Source organism: Chiloscyllium plagiosum, unplaced genomic scaffold (genome assembly GCF_037043375.1).
Source record: "Chiloscyllium plagiosum isolate Xiang-an unplaced genomic scaffold, Cpla_swu_hap1 HiC_scaffold_39, whole genome shotgun sequence".
In the NCBI taxonomy this organism is placed as follows: Eukaryota; Metazoa; Chordata; class Chondrichthyes; order Orectolobiformes; family Hemiscylliidae; genus Chiloscyllium; species Chiloscyllium plagiosum.
In genome coordinates, this window is record NW_028270177.1 from 2,855,877 (window position 1) to 2,880,586 (window position 24,710).

At 40.8% G+C, this 24,710-nt stretch overlaps 2 protein-coding genes across 2 annotated transcripts in view; one reads left to right on the top strand and one right to left on the bottom strand.

Annotated features, from left to right (window-relative positions):
* tipin (timeless interacting protein) overlaps positions 1–5,177 on the bottom strand; it is a 35,345-nt gene extending 30,168 nt beyond the window's left edge. Inside the window, exon 1 of the mRNA XM_087981350.1 lies at positions 5,041–5,177. The gene's annotated coding sequence lies outside the window, so the exon portion shown is untranslated. The remainder of the gene's footprint in view (positions 1–5,040) is intronic.
* Positions 5,178–19,000: 13,823 nt separating this feature from the next.
* The window catches only part of map2k1 (mitogen-activated protein kinase kinase 1), a 60,029-nt gene continuing 54,319 nt past the window's right edge, over positions 19,001–24,710 (top strand). The window contains exon 1 of the mRNA XM_043677090.2: positions 19,001–19,489. Coding sequence (XP_043533025.1) covers positions 19,410–19,489 — 80 coding nt within the window. The 5' untranslated portion in view covers positions 19,001–19,409. The remainder of the gene's footprint in view (positions 19,490–24,710) is intronic.

Genomic DNA, 24,710 nt, shown 5'->3' on the forward strand with positions numbered 1-24,710 from the left:
AAAATGAAAAAAAAAACTTTTATAGCAAAGGATTATGGAAGGAATTGCTGTAGTTTTATAAACCAAGTTACAGAAACTCACTGTAAATCAGATTTATACTACTGCTTTACTCAAGCAGTGAGAGAGGCTGTTTGCATACAGGCTGGCAGTCAAGGGGTGTGCACTAATTGACAATTTGACAGTAATGGGTTGTTGATTCATTTGTGAAGTTGTGACCAGTTGGGGATGTCAAAGGCCATCAGCCTGACTGATTGACTCCTGGGTAGCTGAACATCTGTGAGCATGTATGATATTAGCAGAAGCCTGTGGACTGCAGCGAGGAGCAGATAATGTGTCTTCCTGTCCAGTAAGATACCTAAAGCCTGAAGATAACCAGTTTATTTTCCTTCACCAGTTGTTGTAAGCTGCAATCTTTATTCAGTAACTCTGAGACAGTTGACGTGCCTGAATTGACAAATTGGAAAACCCTGCAGGAAAGAGGATGAAGAACAGAAAATCCACACAAGCAAAAAGACCATCTCAGCGAAACCCATGGACTGGGGCTTTTGATCTACTACATCTGCTTTCTTTTCTCACTATGAAAGGTTGGACCAAAGGGTCTGTTTCCATGTTGTACATCTCTATGACCAGGGTGTTTTTTTTGTCCATCTGTGTGTATATGCATGTGTGTATGTGGGAGGAGCAGGTGGTTGGAAGGGAGTTAGAGATTCAACTAGTGGTATCATATATCAGCATTTTATGGTTGTTTATCAGTGGTTAGAATTTATTTGTTTATAATAATTACGTTCTTATAAAGCTGGTCTGTTTATTCTGTTAGCCTGGGTCTATTCCACAGGTAAAGTAAGGCCCACTGCTTTTTGTAATTTAGAAAAATTATTTGAATGCGAACATAGGAGGTATAGTCAGTAAGTTTGCAGGTGACACCAAAATTGGAGGTGTAGTGGACAGCGAAGAAGGTTACCTGAGATTACATAGGACCTTGATCAGATGGGCCAGTGGGCTGAGGAATGGCAGATGGAGTTTAATTTAGATAAATGTAAAGTACTGCATTTTGGAAAAGCAAATGAGGGCAGGACTTAATGGTAAGGTCCTGGGGAGTGTTTTTGAATGGAGAGACCTTGGAGTGCAGGTTCATAGTTCCTTGAAAGTAGAATCGCAGGTAGAGAGGATAGTGAAGGTGGCATTTGATATGCTTTACTTTATTGGTCAAAGCATTAAGTATAGAAGTTGCGAGGTCATGTTGTGGCTGTACAGGACATTGGTTAGGCCACTTTTGGAATATTGTGTGCAATTCTGATCTACCACCTATAGGGAAGGATGTTGTGAAATTCAGAAAAGATTTACAAGGATGTTACCAGCGTGTGGGCTTTGAGCTATAGGGAGAGGCTGAGTAGGCTGGGGCTGTTTTCCCTGAGCATTGGATGCTGAGGGGTGACCTTATAGAAGTTTATAAAATCATGAGGGGCATGGATAGGGTAAATAGACAATATCTTTTTCCCTGGAGTGGGGAAGTCCAGAACTAGAGGGCATAAATTTAGGGTGAGAGGGGAAAGATTTAAAAGGGACTGAAGAGACAACGTTTTCACGCAAAGGATGGTGCATGTATGGATTGAGCTGCCAAAGGGAGTGGTGGAGGCTGGTACAGTGACAACATTTGAAAGGCATCTGGATGGGTATGTGAAATGGAAGGGTTTAAAGATTATCGGCCAAATGCTAGCAAATGGGACTAGATTAATTTAGGATATCTGGTCAGGGTGGACAAGTTGGACTGAAGAACCTGTTTCTGTGCTGTACATCTCTATTACTCCATGACTTTGCGTACTTTGGTTATTTTTTATAATGACTCTGAGAATGACAGGGCTTTATTTCTGAAATATGTTTGTATGTATATGTGACAGTGAGAGTATAAAGGGGTATAGGTCTGTGAGAGGGTGTGTGAGCATATGAGAGAGGGTCTGCATGAGTGTGTGTGTGTGTGTGTATAGAGTGCAGCAGGATCCCCTGTAATGTGACATGAATCCAAGGTCCTGGTTGAGGCCATCCCCATGGGTACCAAACTTGACTATCAGCCTCTGCTTGGCTGCTTTGCATTGTTGCCTGTCACAAAGTCTGCCTTGGAGGATGGTCACCTGAAGGTCCAGGGTCAAATGTCCTGGACGGCTGAAGTACTCTCCGACTGGGAGGGAACACTCCTGTCTGTTGATTGTTGTGCAGTGCCCATTCATCCATTGCCAAGGCCACTGTTCAGTCTCACCAATGTACCATGCCTCAGGGCATCCTTGCCTGCAGCGTATGAGATAGACAACAATGGCCACGTCACATGAGTACCTACCACGTACATGGTGGGAGGTGTCCCCATGTGTAATGGTGATATCCGTGTCAACACTCTGACATTTCTTGTAGCATCTACCGTGACAGGGTTGTGGGGTGTTGTCCTGAAAGCCAGGTAGTTTGCTGCAAACAATTATCTATTTGAGGTTTGGTGGTTGTTTAAAGGTGAGAAGTGGAGGCGTGAGGAAGGTCTTGGCAGGGTGCTAATCCTCATTGATAATGTGTCGCAGGCTGCGAAGAACATGGCATAGCTTTTCGGCTCCTGGGAAGTATTGGACAAAGAAAGGTACCCTGTCGGTTGCAGCTTGTATCTGTCTCTTGAGGAGGTCATTACAGTTTCTTGCTGTAAAACAGCCATCCTCTACGGACAAGCCCTACGTATATACAGGATCTGTTCAGATGAGGAAGAACATGATGGGCACTTGAAAGTACTCAAGGATGCCTTCATAAGAACGGGGTACAATGCTCAACTCATCTACCGCCAGTACTAATGTGCCACAGCAAGAAACCATAATGACCTTTTAAAAATTAATATAGTGAGATATTTTTAAAATGTATTTCTCTGAAGTTATCAATGAAAAATAGGTTGCAAATTAGTTATTAAATAAAATACACAAAAAGTGGTCGTTAGTGTATCATTTTTATCATTAATTCCTTCAATTAATTATACTGCTCCAAAACAAATAATGGAGAGAAAAATCAAAGTTTTTATATAGAATTGAAACAATTATAAAAATATTGGGAATCTAAGATTGTATTGAAAGTTTGAGGAAAAGGGAATGTATTAAAAGTGTATTATAGGGATAAATTGTTTTGAGAGGAACATTTAAAGGGAGAAGTAAATATAATAGCAAGAAGCTAGTTCACATTAAACCTGCAGATCTCTCAGTACAAATTAATGAAATAAAACAAGTGGAGTGCGAAAACTTGGAATTAGGAGGGGAAGTACACAGAAAAATAATGTATTAGTTCTACATCTGCCTTAGAAAGTCTCTTGGATAGTACAGTAATAATGGGTCTTGTAGTTTGTGCATCTCTACTCTTCAATAATACTATACCCTGGGGCTTGGACCCTGAGTGTCCAATTATATGGTGAAACGGAGTTTGGAACAGTAAGATCCTGAGTGCAGCTGCAATTATTAATACATTTCTCAGATATAGTCAACAGAAAAAATATCAAAATGTTTTTGAGAGCAGGATTATGATTGCTGCAGTTATTAAATATATCACACAGAAAATGTTGCAAAGCAGATGCTACCAAAAAAACTTGAATTCCCAAACTGAATGGCATAAACTATAGCGGCAACTATTAACACATTTCTAAATTAATGTGAATATATACATTAAATGGTCAGCAGTTGGGGATAAAGGATTAACTTAAAGCAGTTTTCATTAGATCTAATATTTATGAATTGTTGCTTTTTGGTAGACGTAGGTGCAATGTATGTTTACAAAAAATCTCTTGCTTTTTAAGAGGCAACTGCAGAAGGTCTTAGCTTTGTAGAGAAGACAGCTGGAAGGTGAAGGTTAGAAAGAGATAACAGCAGCTCTTAGAACAGAAGGACTGGAGGGGAACTATTGTGAAGGAGATGTGACAAGGTAACATGATGCTTTTCAGGTGGTGACATTTCTCTTTCAGTGTTGACAAGACGGACTAATAACCTCCTTATGCACCATAGCACTTCTCTGATTCTGTATTATAATGTTGACACAGTAGGTGAGTTGTGTGCAAATGTGAGAACTTAACAACATGATGGATTACACAATTTATAGTAATAAAGAGAAGCCAGATGGAAGAATTAGTCATTTCTCAAATTTAAAATTTGATATTGAGTTGAAATTCAGCTTAAGTAGTATAATAGAACAGGTGACAGTGAATCAGCCTGTTTTATACACTGACTTGTTAGAAAAGAAAATCAGAAATAAACAGCTGATTGCTATCAACCATTTCACATAATCCCCGAAGATGGAATTTAGATCTTGAATGTTTTGTGATAGCAAGGACATCTTTTTGTAGAGTTCAATGCTTCTAAATGTGTTTAAGAAGTAATAACTGCTGAGAGATCCTTGTTTGCAGCTTTAATTCCTTTTGATGAGAATACAATTCATTTGAAAATTGCCCATGACAAGCTTCCAGATATACATAGTTGAGAAGATGATTGCATTAAGACTGGGCTACATTTGAAAAGATTAGAGTCAAACATTGACACCTGACCTCAAACCATCAAATACTGAGTAAAACTGCAGATACAGAATTTTCAATTGATACAGGTTATGAGATTTTACACATCCAAGAGCAATCTATTCCCTTCACAAATAATATGAAAGGATTAGATTAATTCATGAATGAAATAAATTCTTTTGAAACTTATATCATCAGCCTGTTTCCCCCCACCACATGCACACAAACCCACCATAACAGAACACTTAGCATAATTCATCTTCTCATGGACACGGTAATGTGTTCTTTTTACTTTAGAAATAAGCTGAAAAGTTTCCAATTTATGGCTTCTTAGTTATTTTATGTGGAAAAAAGCCAGGACTTAAAGCCAGGCCAGTTTTTTTTAATAGATTCCATGCAAAGTTATTCTGGCCTTTTGGTTAATTTGAGCTTGCCCAGGCATTTCAGGGACCTTGTACTTTTCGATCTGAATTCTGCTTTCAGGCAGTAGACATTACAAGACAAACATGTTCAGTCTCCAGACTAACCTGTCGATGCCTTCTGGTGTTCCAGCCTCTGATAATCTGGACATACTGAACATATGAATCACATCTTCATGGATCAGGTTGCATCTGTCTGTGGCTACTGTCTCATTAGGAGAAAATGCAGCTCAAATATCCCAAGCATGGATTAGTAACCTCTCGCATGCAAACTGAGATGTAACGCATGGAAAGACTCTGCTGAATGTTTTCCTTAGCTGATATAGGGGTCGTAAAACAAGAAACACTTGTATTTATATCGCACCTTTAACAGAGTAAAATGTGTCAAGCCTGTTACTGGAGCAATTACCAAACTGTCGTAGCAATGGAAACTGTTTCTTTGTTTACTCTTATCAAAACCATTCCTGATTTTGAATATCTCTACTAATTCTCCACTTAACCTTCTCCTCTCAAGGGAAAGCAATCCCAGTTTCTCCATGTAACCAAAATTCAACAACTCTGGTACATCTTTGTGTATCTTCCTTATACTTATTTGAGGCATTCAAATCTTTCCCAAAGCCTGGTGCCACAATTAAACACAATATTCCCATTGAGACCCGATCTGTGTTTTACAATGAATTAGCATAAGGTCCTTGCTTTTGTATTGTATGTTTCAGTTTATAAAGCTAAGCATTCTGTACGCCTTTTCAAACATTTACAATTTGTTCTGTCATCCTAAACATTTGTTACAGATCCCAGCTCCTTATTTCTGCACTTTCTTTATAATTGTACAATTTTGTTCATATTGCCTCTTCCTCGTCTTCCTATCAAAATGTATCACAGTTTTCAGTGTTAAATTTCATTTCACTTGTCATTTCACCAATCCATGTCCTCCTGAAATCTGTTACCATTCTTTTAAATATTTTTTTAAATCTTAAATATTTTTGTGTTTTGTGTTTTGTTACCTGCAAACTTTGAAATTATGTTCTTTCTACTCAACTCCAGTGTATTAAGATATACCAAAATGAGCAATGGTCTTAATACCAACACACCAGTCCATGAACCCATTACTGTAAACAAGGTTGAAGTTGTTTGATTATGAAACAGGAAATGGCATGTAGCTAATGGATCGTCAGTGTGTTGATTATCAGAATGATTGTAATAGGGTCTGCAGTTACATAAGAGTCTAAACATATAATTAAAATGTTTTCAAGTGGAGTTTATTTTAAGAATATTAATGATGCATATAAAGTAAATGTGCACAGTTGATCTGAATAGAGCCAGCAGAAAAGTGTTGTTAAATTTTAGTGTTTCCTGTTGCCATAGTTGCATGAATTTACTGCTGGTGTAGATTTGTTAAGTCTTACTTATTACCAATGACAGTCACTGTGATTTTGTAAAATTATATTTATTTTCTTTGTATTTGTGTCACAGTTCAACATTTCAAGGCAAATGGAATTAATTATACTCTTCTGTCTTAAAAATAGCTTCATCATCTTCTCGATGAAAGTCAATGCACTGCTGTTTGACCTTCCACATGAGCTCATTCAGAACTCTGCGGACCATGTCCTAACTTACATGAAGTCCCATTGGTCCATCATGTCCAATGCTCACTGACCCACATTGGTTCCCCATTGTTCCCTGGCAGTGCCTCGATTTTAAAATTATTATTCTGGTTTTCAAGTCTTCTCTGTAATCTCCACCAGTCCCATGACCCTCTGAGATGCCTAGGTTCCTCCAATTCTGGCATCTTGCACATCCTTGAATTAGTGTTTTCTGATTGGTGTCTGTGCTTTCAGTTATACAGGCGCTAAGTTTAATTTATGTCAAAGGTGTTTTACAGGCACAAGTTATGAAGGTTAATGCATCTTGAGGTAAAGTTTCATGATGAACAGCTCTTTATTAATTTGTCTGTGATCAGACTTGCAATTGAGCCCTGACAGGTGATGAAAATTTCAGGCTTTTGATCCCAGTAATTAGATCAAGATTGTGCAGCCTCTCAATGTGAGAGTTGTGGAATAAATGGGTTACAGAGTACCAGCAGCACAATGGGAGACCCCATGTTGCTGGAAGCAATATCTGCTCCTAGAATCCAGTCTACTTCATCTCATTCCACATGGCCCAGAGCATTACACTGGGTTTCTGATGCTGGGGAAGTGAAAACTCCTAACAAAGGAAGTCCTCAGCTCTGGACTCACCTCCAGGTCACCTGACATTGAATCTCGGTTCTGATTGTATTCCAAATGCCTGATCTAGGCTCCTGCTGGAGTTGTGCTCATAATTTATCTAAGGTCCTGAGGAATTACAGTGTTCCAATGGTGTCAGTGCTTTCAGCTATCCAGCCTGTATGTTTTTTTTTACATTAAAGGTGCAAATATAAGTACACATTATGTCTTTAATTAGACTTTTTTTATTTCAAAAATAAACTTTATTCATAAAATTATTTTGATATCTATACAATTGTCATGCCATTCTTACGCACACATTGCATTTCTTTACATACAGAGATCGGAATTAATCATTCATATATACAAGTCTGTACATTGACCATCCAGATATTTAGCTGAGGCGTCAGTGGGGACCAATTTCTGGGTGGGCCCCCTGTTCTTCTTAGGCAGGCAGACCTTACACGTGGTCTTTCTCCACTGCGCCTTGGCGACAGCTGCCCCAAGCTTCAGTGCGTCTCTCAAAACGTAGTCCTGTTCCTTGGAATGTGCCACACAGTCAGGGTCAACTCCTTCAGCTGTAAGATCAACAGGTTTCGGACAGACCAAAGAGCGTCTTTCACTGAGTTGATGATCCTTCAGGCACAGTTGATGTTCGTCTCGGTATGCGTCCCGAGGAACAGACCATAGAGCACTGAGTCCCAATGAGACATGTCATAGGCAAATTCATCTCTCTCTATTTTGCAATGAAGGTGAGAAAGTAAGACTGGCTGAGTTGTTACTGCTAAGAGCTGGTACAGACATGGCAGGCCAAAAGCCTCTTTCTGTGCTGTAACCATTCTATGATTCTACTATTCACATAGGTACATTTTCCAGAGGGATTTTAATCAGCAGTGAGAAGCCTAACAGATGGTTCATGCACATTACAACCAACCTGCGCAACAGAATGCTTTACACAAACTGGGGCCCATTCTGGGATCTTTCTGTTCCACATAACGAACCTATCTCTTGAGTAAGCACTGTGTCTAAATGTTTTTATGAAAATTACAATAAAAAAGTTTAAAATGTTTGTATTCTCATTATGAAAGTTCAAGTTATGAAGTTATATTCCTTGTCTCAAATTTTCTTAATTTGAATGAGATAATGTGCAGTTTTTAAAACAATTATGATTTTGAATTATTGGGATTAGATTATAGCAGAAAATAGATCACTTATTCAATAAAATAAACATGCCTAACACACAAATTCTTTGATTATTGCAAACTTTAATGGTTTAGCTCTCAACAATAATCAAACAAAGAGGCACGACCACATAATTCTATGATCTCTGAGCCCTTTAGGCCCAAAGTATAACAACAACTTCTGAACTCCCTCCATTATTCTCTTTTCTGTGAATTTATTTCACTGTCAGTGTTCGAGACCTATTCTTCTCATTAATATTTATCAGATCTTTTCTGTTATTATCACTATGACACCTTATGAATAGCAATTTCCCCAAAATATGTTAATATACAGCACAAGGAGAGTGCTGCAGCTTGAGAATTGAAGCTGAGTTCGGTTACATTCTGATTCAAGTTCAAGGTTCCAACATTTCATTATATTTTCTACTGCTTTGCTTTCATTTATTCCGCCTTCTACACCCCCTCCACCTCCACACTCACTCCTACTCTCTGTTCTATATTCCACAGAGATTGGCAGATGCTTCCTTGCTTCTCTTTTCAGTGGGCTTTAGGATGAGTTTGAGCATTTTAGAGACACTGTGATTAATTTTCCTTCCTTGTTTGTGGGGGCAAAGATTGTCCACCTCTGTGTGGGTGAGGGGTCAAAATCTGAAAGAAAGTCTTGAGCAGTTAGATAGGTTCATCTGAAACTGAAAATGAGATTATTACAAGACGACTTTTGGGCAGGCTTTTCTCAGTGATTGATTAATTTGTGAAAAAATGAATCTGAGCATTTATGAAGTAGTTCCTATTGATGCCAGTTTTAGGTTAAAACAAACAATGTACAGATGAAGTCAAAATGACATGCATTCTACAGGGTAAAATGTGGTTAAAAGGAAGATCAATAATTGACCTAGGGTTCAAGAGTCAAGATTGAACTCCTGTTTTAACGTTACAAATCTAGTTATAATTTTCAGATTTCTGATATAAATTCACATATTTACATTTATGATGAATGTACCTATGTCACTTTATCACATTGCAATCCATAAGCTAAGTAGGAACAGGAGTAGACCAATTAGCTCCTTGAGCCAGCTCTGCCATTCAATAGGATCATGCTTGCTTCCTCGCATCCATTTTCTGACCCTTTTCCCATAACCCTTCATTCCCCAATTGATCAGCTTAAATATACACAAGGATACTGCTCCACAGCTCTCCGTGCCAAGGAGTTCCAAAGATTCTTAACCTTCTATTCTCTCAGTATTTACCCAGTCAAGCCTCTTAGGATCCTTATATGTTTAAATAAGATCACCTCTCATTCTTCTAAATTCCAATGAATGGAGTTCCGACCTGTTTAACCTTTGCTCATAAGATATTCCCTCCATACCAGGGATCATCTTAGTGAATCTTCTCTGAACAGAACAGCCTGCAATGAAATAATAGTTGCTTAAATAAGGGGACCACGACTGCTCACATTACTCCAGCTGTAGTCTCACCAGCACCTTCTACAATTGCAGTAAGACTTCTCTGCCCTTATACTCCAACCCCTTCCCCCTTGTGGGTGGCACAGTGGCACAGTGGTTAGCACTGCTGCCTCACAGCACCTGAGACCCGGGTTCAATTCCCGCCTCAGGCGACTAATTGTGTGGAGCTTGCACGTTCTCCCCATGTCTGCGTGGGTTTCCTCCGGGTGCTCTGGTTTCCTCCCACAGTCCAAAGATGTGCAGGTCAGGTGAATTGGCCATGCTAAATTGCCCATAGTGTTAGGTAAGGGGTAAATGAAGGGGTATGGGTGGGTTGTGCTTCGGCGGGTCGGTGTGGACTTGTTGGGCTGAAGGGCCTGTTTCCACACTGTAATGTAATGTAATCCAATCTAATCTAAAAAGAAGAAATAGGAATCACATGTAGGCTAGACCAGGTAAGGATGGCAGATATCTGTCTTAAAAGAACCAGATGGATTTTTATGACAAATTATGAGAGATTCATGGTGCTATTTCTAAGATTGGTTTTGTTAATTGAATTTAAATTTCACAGGTCATGATGTTAGGATTTGAATCTGTCTCCTTTGAGCCTCCGGATTACGAGTCCAGTATATTTACTCATACACCATCTTCTTCCCCAAATTGCCATTATGGTTTCCATTTTAAATCTGGACACAGAAATTTTACAAAGAGCTGCACTCAGATATATAAAATGTTAAATAAACAGAGAATGCTGAAGAAACTCACCAGATCTGGCAGCACCTTTGGAGAGAGAAGCTGTGTTAATGTTTCGAATATGGGATGACTCTTCAGAAGTTTACACTATATTCTGGGTAGCCTGCGACCTCTGTACACTTGTGATTTGATGTACATTTCACCAGAGCCTAATTGTCTTCCAGCTTCAGAGTCATTATTACGGGAGTGGCCAATGAGAAAATCCAGCTGATATTTGATACAGAATTGGGAATACTGAGTGTGCAGTGTCTGCTTGAAGCTAGCAAAACAATAGCTAGGAACCCCAAAGATCCATAGAAACCTCTTTCCAAGACCATTCAAACTGGAGAACAAGCATTCATGAAGGGGCCTACAATCTCCAGCATCTCTGACAGGTCCAGGTGGAGGCCAAGTACAAATAGCAGGAGGAGCCTGTGGAAATCCAAGCATCACACCCAGTCGGCTGTTCAAACACCACCTCTGCTCAATCTGCAGTGGGATCTGTGGACCCACATTTAGTCACCTCAGGACTAACAATACCAGAGAGGGAGAAAGGCATCCTCTGTCCCAAGGGATTGCCAAGAAGTAGCAGTTAGGATACTTTCAATTTCATGGGAACTTCATGTGAAAACATCAATTAAACTAGGCATTGAATCAAGAGAACTTATAAACTAAATTCAGTGATGTTGTGAAAAATGTTACTTTCATAATGTTATTAATTTTAAGATCTTATTTTGATCAATGCCTTACATAGTGTTGTGTGATTTTTAACTTTGTCCACCCCAGTCCAACACTGACTCCTCCACATAATTATTTCTTGGAGACTTTTCAGCAGTTTTGACACAACTGGTAGCTTGCTAAGGTTTTTCAGAGGGAGGTTAATAAAGAGTCCGGCTGTAGTCTAAAGTCATGTGTAGGCCAGACCAGGAAAGTACCAATTTCCTTTCCTTAAAGGATGTTGTGAATTTGAATTATTTTTAAAAAAAATAGTTTCAAAAATAAAGCTGAGCAAGAAAGAATGGTGATTTGAAATTAAGTTGAGTTACAACGTGGGCAGCAGAAAGTTGTGGAGGCTAGATAACTGAAAGCATTTTTTTTTCTTTTTCCTTTTTTTTTAACCCCCCACACTACCGCCTAACCGCGGTAGTGCTTATTTTTTCCCCAGCACCCATGGTGTGTGTGTGCAGGTATGAGACACAGTGAAAGACACAAAGTGCACAAATCTTTATTCAACTTCCACCACCAGGAAGATAGGAAAACACCCGGGTGGCCAGTGACAAACACTGCCCTTCACATCAAAGGGCAATGCTGTGTGATCAAAACAGTGAAGGAGAGGGTACTGAAAGCATTTTTTTTTCTATAATTTAACCCCCACACTACTGCCTAACTGCGGTAGTCCTTATTTTTTCCCCCCAGCACCCATGGCACTCCTGTTTATTTTTTTTTCTTTTCTTTTTTTCTTTCTTTTTCTCTTTTTTTTAATTTAAACCCCCATACTACCACCTAAGTGCGGTAGTGCTTATTTTTTCCCCAGCACCCATGGTGTGTGTGTGCAGGTGTGAGACACCGTGAAAGACACAAAGTGCATGAATCTTTATTCAAATTCCACCACCAGGAAGATAGGAAAACACCCAGGTGGCCAGTGACAAACACTGCCCTTCACATCAAAGGGCAATGCTGTGTGATCAAAACAGTGAAGGGGAGGGTACTGAAAGCATTTATTTTTTTTAATTCTTCTTTTTTTTCCTCCTTTATATTTTTCTTTACCCCCACACTACCACCTAAGTGCGGTAGTGCTTATTTTTCCCCAGCACCCATGGTGTGTGTGTGCAGGTGTGAGACACAGTGAAAGACACAAAGTGCACGAATCTTTATTCAATTTCCACCACCAGGAAGATAGGAAAACACCCGGGTGGCCAGTGACAAACACTGCCCTTCACATCAAAGGGCAGTGCTGTGTGATCAAAACAGTGAAGGAGAGGGTACTGAAAGCATTTAAATAGGATTTGAAATATTGAGTGGTTAACAACTAAGCTGAGCTGTCATTAAAGAGGAATTAAGGCCTGAGCGGATCAGCCATGGTCTTGTCAAATAGCAGGACAGACTCGAGGGGCCGAATCACCTACTCCTGCTCCTATTTCTTATGATCTTGTTTACCAGCTCTTTATTCCTTTATTTTCCTTTTCTTCAGCCACCTGCTCATGCTATTCTTAAATGTTAGCAGTGTCTCTCCTTTAATCAGCCTCATAGACTTCTGTGTAAAAACCTCTGTAGATGTAGACATGCTGTGATTGGGTGTTTCTAAAGTGCCTATCAAACAGTAAGTGCATTTTGTCATTAGTGTGAATCACACACATTTTTCAACCAACTCATAATTCTTGGTATAATAAATAAATCCAACATGAGCATGGTTAGATTTTGAATAATAATGAACTTGAGCAATAGAAGGTTGAAACAAACCATTATTTCTCACCATACCAATTGAAGGTAACATTTAAATCCTGACAACTTCACAGAAATCCTTAGGGAGCTTCTTAATTATTATACTTTCTCTTTGCAGTCAATCAGTGAAAGTTTCCAAGTAATTGTACAGAAAACTCTGACCTTTCATGTGTGATTAAGGTTGAAATCCTTACCAGACCAAGCAGCTAATGCAACAGTAAATTTAACCATTTAAGCTAATTAAGAGAAGGCTCAGATATAAACCCAAGCTTTACTGCAACAGAGATAAGTAAGTCAGAATAAGAAGAGAATGCATAGTAAGTAAGAGGGGGCAATCTTGCTCAATGCAAACTCAACAGAAACCTTTTTGCTATATAAAGTCTTAGAATGTAGACAGAGCCATTAATCTTCAAAAGTAACCATTCAAAGAGTCAAAAGAGAATATATATTGTTACAACCGTGTGAGAAAGGATGAATTAGCTTCCTTTTTTTTTAAGCACACTGTTGATTGGCTGTAATGAAGATATTTTAATTATTTTTAGCATACAACTATATCACGCTTCAATTAATACATAGTAATAACTCAAGTTAAAGAGTCAACTACAAAGTTTTTTTTGAGTGAAAGAAAGAGGAAGTTTACAACTTCCTAAATCTGAGAGAAAATGTGATATCGAACATACACACAAACATAAGTATAAAATTTAATAGGGGGAGAGTGTTTAGTACAAAAAAAAGCATGAACAATTTCCATGAGACCTTGAGGTGTTAGATTTTAAACTGACCACAGTTGTTTAATTGATGTATCCTTAGCAGTAGTGAAATTTGTAGATGTCCTTGAATTCTTGGTGAATGGATGTTTCTCCAATTTGCTGTGTCATCACCTGCTGTTTTCTGAGAGGCTGAGAGAAATTGAGACAATTGCTTTCAATCCAAATTCTCACTCTGTTCTCTGCCCCCAAATGCAGTTTGCCTGAAATACAGCTCATGTTTGTATCCCTGTGTCTATTTTATTGTTTTCCCAAAACAATGGGGAAAAATATCCCTGGATAATCTACAGGTAAATTTAATAAGATGTAAATTAAACAGGAGGTACAGATCTAGTGATATTATCTTTAATAAGATGTTAATTTCAGTTCAGACTGAGTCTTGTTAATTTATGGTTTCATGAAGCTTGTTTCAGCCTGGTCAGGTGTTCAATGTGTTAATCTTAAGTGAGAGTTTTTCTTTTTTGTAAATCTTCTTTTAGTCCATGAAAGGTCCCAGGTATTAAAATCCTGTGACAGAATTCAAACATTGGTAGTCCCTTTTTACCACGATCTTTGGTACATAAGTAGAGTACAAACTTCCTGCTGCAGTTACCTTGCTGCTCCCCAAATATAGGAATATTAAGTAATTGTAAATCTTTGCCACTTATTTGCTGCAGAATCACTTATACCCACTTGTGCAATGTTATAGATGAAAATTTGATAAATATCCTGATTCCTAAATGTAATCATGTGAAATACCAAAATATTTTATATCACCAATATTCTGTTCCTCTTATAACCTATTGGCAATGAATAGGTTTTGGATACTAAGGAACTGAAAATAATTGAGAATAATTATAATTGGGAAGATGCAACCAAACATTTACTGAATAACAGAACAGACTCAAAGGGCTGAGGGACTACTGCTGCCCCTTTGTCATATATTCTTGACCCCTGAGCTCCAGCAGAATGGGTTCGATCATTCACTCCCATGTGGTGCTGGGAGAGCACAGCAGATCAGGCAGCATCTGAGGAGCAGGAAAATCAATGTTTCGGGCAAAAGCCCTTCAGGCATGAGGCTGGGAGCCTCTGGGGTGGAGAGATAAATGGGAGGGGGGTGGAGGTGAGGATATTAGTACAATAGGCGGATGGAGGTGGGGATGAAGGAGATAGGTCGGAATGGAGGGTTGAGCAGACAGGTGGGAAGGAAGATTGGTAGGTAGGACAGGTCATGAGGATGGTGCTGGGCTGGAACTGGGGGAAGGGGAAGTGAGGAAACTGATGAAGTCCACATTGATGCCCTGGGGTTGAAGGGTCCCGAGGCTGAAGATGAAGAATTCTTCCTTCAGGCATCGGGTGGTAAGGGAGTGGTGATGGAGGAGGACCAGGACCTGCATGTCCTCAGCAGATTGGGAGGGGCAGTTGAAATGTTTGGCCACAGGCGATGGGGTTGATTGGTACGGGTGTCCCGGAGATGTTCCCTAAAGTGCTCTGCGAGAAGGGATTCCTGTTTGCCTGAAACATCGATTTTCCTGCTCTTCGGATGCTGCCTGACCTGCTGTGCTTTTCCAGCACCATTCTAATCTTGATTCTGATCTCCAGCATCTGCAGTCCACATTTCTGCCTAAGATCAACATTAGCTAGATCAGCTTTAATTGAAGTGAGAGTGTCTGTTCATCAGTCTAAGGCCTGGAAGAAGCTGTTCCAGAATCTGCTGGTGCATGTGTTCTCCAGTACCCAGTGCTCACAATATTATAAATATACAGGGAACAGGAGAATCGACGTTTCGGGCATAAGCCTTCTTCAGGAATGAGGAAAGTTTGTCCAGCAGGCTAAGATAAAAGGTAGGGAGGATGGACTTGGGGGAGGGGCGTCGGAAATGTGATAGGTGGAAAGAGGTCAAGGTGAGCGTGATAGGTCAGACTGGGGTGGGGGCGGAGAGGTCGGGAAGAAGATTGCAGGTTAGGAAGGCGGTGCTGAATTCGATGGATTTGACTGAGACAGGGTGGGGGGAGGGGAAATGAGGAAACTGGTGAAATCCGAGTTCATCCCTGGATTTCACCAGTTTCCTCATTTCCCCTCCCCCCACCCTGTCTCAGTCAAATCCATCGAATTCAGCACCGCCTTCCTAACCTGCAATCTTCTTCCCGACCTCTCCGCCCCCACCCCAGTCTGACCTATCACCCTCACCTTGACCTCTTTCCACCTATCACATTTCCGACGCCCCTCCCCCAAGTCCCTCCTCCCTACCTTTTATCTTAGCCTGCTGGACAAACTTTCCTCATTCCTGAAGAAGGGCTTATGCCTGAAACGTCGATTCTCCTGTTCCCTGGATGCTGCCTGACCTGCTGCGCTTTTCCAGGAACACATTTCCAGCTCTGATCTCCAGCATCTGCAGACCTCACTTTCTCCTCATATTATAAATATAGCCTCACTAGCAATCTACACAAGGCCAAAGTAACTTGTTACATGGGAGTGATTTAATCTTCCATTGGGATTTTGGTCCATGTCAGAAACCACGGCTATATACCTCCATAAGATAACAGTCTTGAAATTACTTCCTTGTTTCTGATGTTGCCAGAACTTTTAATGTTGCTTGGTTAATGCAAACAGCACTTCAATCCTCTTATCCTAACTATTGGCTATATTTAATTGGATGGATGCAAGAGTTGCCATTGAGTGTGAATATTTGATCCACAATATTAAAAATGTGGTAGGAGTGAGATAGGTTTTTAAAGATTTCAATTCCTTTTCATTATTAGCGAAGGAAAAACAACAGAATTCAAACCTATGTTAATTCACAAGTAGAGCAAATGATTTGTTTCATTGAATGCCTTATTGAAAATCTAAATTATCTTCAGGGCTGGCTGCTCCTACTCTCTTTAAATTATCCATCCCCTACTAGATTGCAAAATAGGGAATTACATTTTTTGCTGGGATTGATGGTCTTAACTTCAGACTTCCCAGTTTTAGGTGGAAGAAATTTCTGCTCAGCTTGTACTGGATTTTGAAAAAGCAGCCTGAGAATGTAGCAACAAGAGAAGAGTTGAGGGAGGTTGTGGCATAGCAAAATTGGATGTTTGCAGTACACATCTGAAAACCATCACTATGCTTTTGGATAATAGTGTCAAGGTGATGGAAAAATAGGAATAACAGAATTTAAAATGGAAATAAAAACTAACATTTGTAAAAGTGGCCAAGAAACTGTTCAAAACCAAGATGTTTTGGTAATATGCTTTTGGGAAAGAACTTGACATTCTAGTTCATGTAAAAGTAGTGACTAGCAGTTAATGAATGTAACCCCCCACCACTACCTCTTGCACTTCAGAGAAATAAGGGTTGGGCAATAAATGCTGTCCTGGCCTTTAAGAATGTTATTCCATCATCTTGCTGACAAGAAATTGTACATTGAAGTCCGTTGATTGCTAGTTATCCAGGAATTGTAATTGTGGAACAAACACACAGGCTGGAGAAACACAGCAGTTCTGACATCTGTGGAGTGAGGAACAGAGAGTTCTAAGGAATAGTCGTACCATACTTGAACCATTAACTCTGTTTCACTCTCCACAGCTGCTGCCAGACCTGCTCAGTTTCTCCAGCATTCTGTTTCAGGTTTCCTGCACCTGCAGTATTTTGCCTTCACACAAGTGATAATTGTGGGTTTGACTATGATTTGGAGGGATTGGGGGAGTGGCTAGGACTCCACAGACAATATTGGCCAAGAGGGAACGGAAAAGTTTGCTGGGTGCTTCGTGAAGAGCCGCACATAAAGGAAGTGGGGCCTTAGGCATCAAGGAGAAAGTGAGGTCTGCAGATGCTGGAGATCAAAGTTGAAACTTTATTGCTGGAACAGCACAGCAGGTCAGGCAGCATCCAGGGAACAGGAGATTCGACGTTTCGGGCACAGGCCCTTCTTCAAGGCCGAATAACTGCCAGTAGTATTGAGGCAAAGGACAGGAGACAAGTAATTAGATGAAAGTAAAGTTAGGCATGGCAAGGTGGCAGTGGTTAGCACTGCTGCCTCACAGCACCAGGGACTTGGGTTCAATTCCTGCCTTGGGTAACTGACTGTGTGGAGTTTGCACATTCTCTCCGTGTCTGTGTGGGTTTCCTCTGGGTGCTCAGGTTTCCTCCCACAGTCCAAAGAATTGGCCACTCTAAATTGCCCATAGTGTTAGGTGAAGGGGTAAATGTAGGGGAAGGGGTCTGGGTAGGTTGCTCTTTGGAGGGTCGGTGTGGACTTGTTGGGCTGAAGGGCCTGTTTCCACACTGTAGGGAATATAATCTAAATCAATATACTATTACAAAGGATGAACTTTAACATGTTTGTACAAGAAACTAAGATTACGCCTAGATTGTAAGAAATATTTTAAAAATGTGACCTATAAAGCCACCTAAAGGCTGAACTGTGCAATTACAGTGGCGAAAGTGAGGACTGCAGATGCTGGAAATCAGAGTCTAGATTAGAGTGGTGCTGGAAAAGCACAGCAGGTCAGGCAGCATCCGAGGAGCAGGAGAGTCGACGTTTCGGGCAAAAGCCCTTCATCAGGAATCTATGCAATTACAGTGACCTAGTCAGTAAAACGTGAACATAAAAATTTTAAATAGGAAAGTTTGATAGTGTGGCCAAAAACATTGACAATAAGTATAAAGCGTTACTATTTGATCCACATGGAGTGAAGGGGGAGTGGAGTTTACTGCTGAAGAATGCATTTATCTGCCCCATATCATGTAACATCTTGGAAAAAGTACAGTACTTCACTAACTGAAAGACTTAGTGATATCCTGATTTGAGAAAGATGCTATATAAACATAACTCAGTCTGTCCTGATGCTCGTAATTATAAACTGTTATTCCCCTGTCCATATTTAATAATGAGAATGCTTATGTAAACCTGTCACTGTCTTTCATTGGGAAGTGGTTGTAATTTTCAGTCTAAACTTAAAACAAAGTTTAGTCACACAGATTATTTAATAACATTTAAAGCACTTTTATAGAGACCAAGTAAAAACCACGTTATAAAATAATCACTTCTAAATATTCAAAGTTTATATATTCATTTGCTTTTCCTGAAATATTCTCTAGTTATAATTGGGGGGTATAGTTCTTAATTTTGACTGTTACCTATAGTAACTGACCCTATTAGTCCTGCGCTGAGATCGGTCTATTAAAGTGAGGAGCGGATTCTCCTGATACAGAACTGTCCTGGCTGAAATATTTCACTCTGTCCAACACCGCCTGAGCACTGCGCGGCTCAGATTTAAATAGATTGCCATTTTTTTGTGTGTGTGAAGGTATCGGTGACGCATTTCCGCAAATCCGGGTTGGGATTGACGATTTTATGGACAGGGAAAGAATGTCCTCTGAGGCCCTGGGAGGTATCATTTGAGCAGAGCTTCAGTGAAGTGTATCAGGCGGCTGCAGCTTGTTACATTGTGACTTCGGCTCGACTGAGAGTTTCCCTGAGAGCGGGGTGACAGTGAGAGGACACTGGGTGCTGTGGGATCTTCCTGGAGAAGGGGAGCCGGGACTGAGGGGGTCCAGAGGCTGCTTTAGACTCTCGGGAAACGAGAGATCGCAGCATTTGACGTTTCTCGCGAGCAGCCTCGCCGGGAGAAAGGCGGAACTGAATTTGTAAAAGTGGTGACAGGGGCGGCTCAGCGAAGGAGCAGCTCTCACTCGGTCATACACACACATACACACACGTGTGCCGCTCCCTCCGGCCACAACATGCCCAAGAAGAAGCCGGGACCGATCCAGCTGCACCCAAGTCCCGATGGCTCGGCTCTGAATGGGACCACTTCCGCAGAGTAAGAGAATTCCTCTTCGTCTCTCATTATCCCGGGAACAGCAGCATTAACGCGGGTTCATCGCACTGCCTTGAGCGGGTGAATGAGGGCGAGGGAGGGTGTTTCTTGGTTGGGACGGCGGGCAATGTTTTTTTTTCTGCAATTTCAGAGCAGGTTTAACATGAGACCCGCAGGGTGTGGGCCTGGGTTATTACAGAGAGATTAGAAAGGAAATTGATTAGAAAGAGCTTGTATTTCTTTTGTTGCCGCCACGACATTTACACATGTCGAAACAGCCTTTTTTTTTTAAAAAGACCTCCGCCACTCCCCGATGATAAACATGTTATTGAAACCTTGTGGGCAGAGCATCGAGGTGACTGTGACTATGGGCTTTTGGAAGAACCTGTTAACCATTTAGTTGAAACCCTTCAAATGGGTGGATGGAGGGGCTCAGAACCAAGTGTCCTCTTAAAGGAGGAGAGGTTTAGGGAGTTTAGTATAAATAATAGAATCTATTCTTTTCCACTTTATACATTCCCATGGACGGTTTCCTTTGCAAATGATTCTATGTAAACATCACACTGTAATTACAACCTTGTGCCTGTGGTGGCAGCACACCATTTCATGGGCGATGTTATTAAATTGTGACAAGACTGCATTGTAAATGTGAACACGGATTTAAAATGGTTAATGTTGGCAGGAAGAACGTGTAGATGAGTAACATTTGTTTGAATTTCTATGGAAGTCCAGGGATATAAATTCAAATGTGTAACTTCATGTTAGTGTCATAATCAGTAGTGTTGGGGGAATTGGAGAAATCTTTGGAATTTTTAGTTTTCAGTTATATGCTAATATAAATAATGAAAGCATACCTTTTAACCAAGGCAGCAGAGAATTCTGATGTATTTCAGATATACTTTCTCCTTGTGTCTCCGTTTTCTCAACATTTCCTTATTTCCCTCTCTCTCTTTCTCTCGTCTGGATTCTGTTGTTCTGCATCCCACTGCACTTAGATGAGCTGATTATATTGGGGGAAAATTCCTTTTTATTTTGGTTTCTTAAAAAAATGTCTAGAGTGATAATCCCAGCATTTGGAACAGTCATGAATGACATCATTAGTATGAGATTCGATCAAATGTAATATTTTTTTCTTTGAGTTCTTCCTGCACTCACTTGTGACATTAAGTAAATGAGGTGACCTTTGAAGCAGATGGGCCATGGTTTAATGTTTAGTCGGAAAGATGGTCCCTCTGACAGTGTAGATGATTAGATTAGATTCTATACAGTGTGGAACAGGCCATTCAGCCCAACAAGTCCACACCGACCCTCTGAAGAATAACCCACCCAGACCCATTACCCTACACTTACCACCTGACTAATGCACCTAACATTATGGGCAATTTAGCATGACCAGTTCACCTGGCCTGCACATCTTTGGACTGTGGGAAGAAACCAGAGCACCCAGGGGAAACCCACGCAGATACGGGGAGAATGTGCAAACTCCACACAGTCATTCGAGGCAGGAATCAAACCCGGTTCCTTGGCGTGGTGAAACAGCAGTGCTAACCACTGAACCACCCCTTCCGTACTGTTCAGGAGTGTCAGCCTAAATTTCAGGTTATCTCACAAATAAGGATAATCTTTTTGCTCCAAGCAGTAGGTGAACACTGGTTATAATAATTTGGTAATGGGGTGTCCACTCTGAGCATTAACACCTGACAGCCTGGCCATTTAGGCTTCCACTTGTGGTTACTTTTTCACTTTGTCAGACTGGAAGGCCCCTCAAGGCTCAAACTCCAGTGTGAGCAGTTGATGCTCCAGCCCCCCCTCTGTCTCCACAGAGATTGAGCTCCCCTGTTAAGGTCTATTGTGGATTATTGAGTCAGGAGAAAATGGGTTGAAGTTTGCTTTCAAACACTTTAGCAAATAACCCTCAATGTAACATTGAGGAGGTGCTGCATGGTCAAGGGTGTCAAAGTTCGAACTAGATGTTAAACCAAGTCAGTGTGAACACCCTCAGATGGATGTATAAGGTTGAATGGCATGTCTTCAGAGAATCTGATCGTTACCTGAGACTAGTATTTATCCATCACAGGTCTGTCTGTGAAATCTCTTGTCTCCGAATTTACTGCTGTGCTTCCTACAATACAACACTCCAAGAATTACTTTATTGGCTTTAACCCAGTTTGGGAGATCCTGAGGTTGAAAATTCTTATATAAATGCAAGTCTTCTGCCTTGAATGATCTCAGGTGCTCAGCTTCCAATTGCAACTGATAGTCCTGTTGCTAATGAGGCACAACTTTCCAAATAGACTGTGAATGCTCGGGGCAGGGGGCTGCTTATTTATTCTTTATAGCTGTTGTTTGAGATAGCAGCAGCATTTTCAAAAATTATAACAAACAATCTGAAAAAGCAGTACGGGAGATTGTAAAATCCTGGGGTTGGCCTATTTTAAATCAGTCATGGTTCAACCCAAGGGGCTCTACCCCATAGAATGATGAAACTCTCTTCCATTTGATACTGATCATGTAACATAGAGTCCTGGAGATGTACAGAACAGAAACAGACCTTTCGGTCTAACTCTTCCACGCCGACCACCTATTCTAACCTAACCTAATCTAGTCCCATTTGCCAGCACCCGGCACATATCCCTCCAAACCATTCCTATTCATATACCCATCCCAGATACCTTTTTAAATGGTGTAATTGTACCAGCTCCACCACTGGCAGCTCATTCCATACATGCACCACCCTAAACCTATGTCCTCTATTTCTGGACCCCCCCCCCCCTTGTCTATTTATCCTATCTGTGTCCCTCATGATTTTATAAGCCTCTGTAAGGTCACCCCTCAGCCTCTGACGCTCCAGGGAAAACAGCCCCAGCCAATTCAGCCTTTCCCTGTAGCTCAAACCCTGGCATTATCATTGTAAATCTTTTCTGAACCCTTTCAAGTTTCACAACATCCTTCCGATAGGAGGGTGACCAGAATTGCACACAATATTCCAACCGTGGCCTGACCAGTGTCCTATATGATCGAACTTGAGTTGATACCCTTTGATGCCGAAGAGACTTGGGTCTGGTGGGATCTGTGGAGAGAGAAACAATTAAGGACTCAAACATGAACTCTGTTTCTCTCTCCACAAATACCACCAGACCTGTTAAGCCCCTCCAGAGTTTCTGTTTCTATTTCAGATTTCCAGCAGTCACCGTATTTTTGCTTTTATTCCCTTTTTTGATTCTTGGCTCTCTCCAGTCTACACGGATCCTCCCTGTTGACTCTGTCCAGACCCTTCATGATATTTGAACTCCTTCAGCAAGTCTCCTCACCACATTCTGTTGCCAAATGAAAACCAATTGGAGAAATTGAGACTACCTGCATAAAAGTAATGTTCCTCTTCCCTGAATGCATTCTTGTCACCCAGAAGTGGACACATTTTTCCAATTGAGGCTAAACCATTGTTTAATACAGGTTTATCATATTTTCCATGTTTTTGTACTCTGCCTCTACTTAGAACAGCATCTAGGAACCTGGGCTTTATATCTACTTCTTCTTTGACCAGGTCTGCCACTGTTAACAATTTGTGTGCATGTGTTTCTGGGTCACTATTCCCTGTAAACTGTGTGAATGTGTAACTGCTCCAAGGTTCTGTGCTCAGATCAGTATGCTGATGCATCGACCTTCAGTTTCAGAAGTCGTTGCTGTGCACAGATCTCGGAAGACTGCACACCGAAAAATAATCAGAGAATATCGCTCCAGGTCTCTGTTCCTGTAGCCCCTTTAAAATTGTAACCTCCATTTTGTATTGCTTCTCCTCATTCCTCTTACTTCACTGTTGTACTAGTTAGCAATTCTCTGCATTGTATTTAATCTGTCATGTTTCCATCATTCCGTCATGCCCTTTGACATTTCAGTACTCTTCTCACTTCACATATCCTCAAGTTTGATATCATCTACAAATATTGAAATTAGATCCTGGATGCCCAAGTTTAAACCATTCTTATAACAATTGAAAACACAGTGGTGCAGGCATATACTCTGGGGAACTTGCTGTGTACTTGCCTTCAGTTTGGAAAACAATCAACACACTGTTCCCTGTCACTCAGCCAACTTCACATCCATGTTGCTACTATCCCCTTTATCTCATGGGCTTCAGCTTTGCTGGCATCCTGTTAAATGTTAACACTTTAGCATACAGCTTTTGAAAGTCCACATGCACCAGATGAATTGTATTACCCTCCTCAACCTTCTGACTTCACAAAGGTGTAACTTTACAGGATGATCATAAATGGCTTTGTTTAAAATAGTGCTGCCTGCTGTGATGTCTGTGTGTCCATTTGAGGTGAAGAACAGAATCTTGCTGCCTTATGGTTAAATGAGGGAATTTCCAGCCTTTAATTTAAGAACCCATGAATCTTTCTGGAGTTGGCTAAGTAACAGGGACCAGTTAAAAGCAGAGTCAAAAAGTGTGGTGCTGGAAAAGCACAGGAATGCCTGATGAAGGGCTTATACCTGAAACGCTGACTCTACTGCTCCTTGGATGCTGCCTGACTGGCTATTGGAGCTACTGGCTGGGCGTTTACTCTGGAGGTGAAACTGATCAGTAAACAATTAATTTTGTCATTCTCTTAAATATCAGAACTACTCCTCTGAAGCTTTAAAATCCTACTGTTTTTGCTTATCAGATTCTGGTATTGCTACCCCATGTTCAGTTTGCATCAGTTGAGAACTGTCGGCATCAAAAATATTAAAATTCTCTCAAATAGGGGTCTGCCTTACGAGTGAAGTGGCAAAAATGCAACTGCATTAAAGGAGAAGGGGTATCTGTTGAAATTGACAAGTAAGTCAACATTTTCAGCAGAAAAGGAGAAATATACAAACTGGATGATCTTGCCTCTGAAGCATAAAAGACTTTAAATGACTGTGGAAAGTAAATGTGTGCAAAGGGAATTTTTTTAAATAAAAAAGATTGAATATTAACAGGAATTTAAATATTAATTTTCTTGCACACAATTGGCAAGGTTTGGTTCAGGATGTAGTGAATCGACGCTTTGGGCCAGAGCCCTTCATCAGGAATGAGGCTGGGAGCCTCTGGGTGGAGAGATAAATGGGTGGGGCTGGGGAGAAGGTAGCGGAGAGTGCAATAGGTGGACAGAGGTGGGGTTAAAGGTGATAGGTCGGAGAGGAAGGTGCAGCGGATAGGTGGGAAGGAAGATTAACAAGTGGGACAAGTCATGAGGAT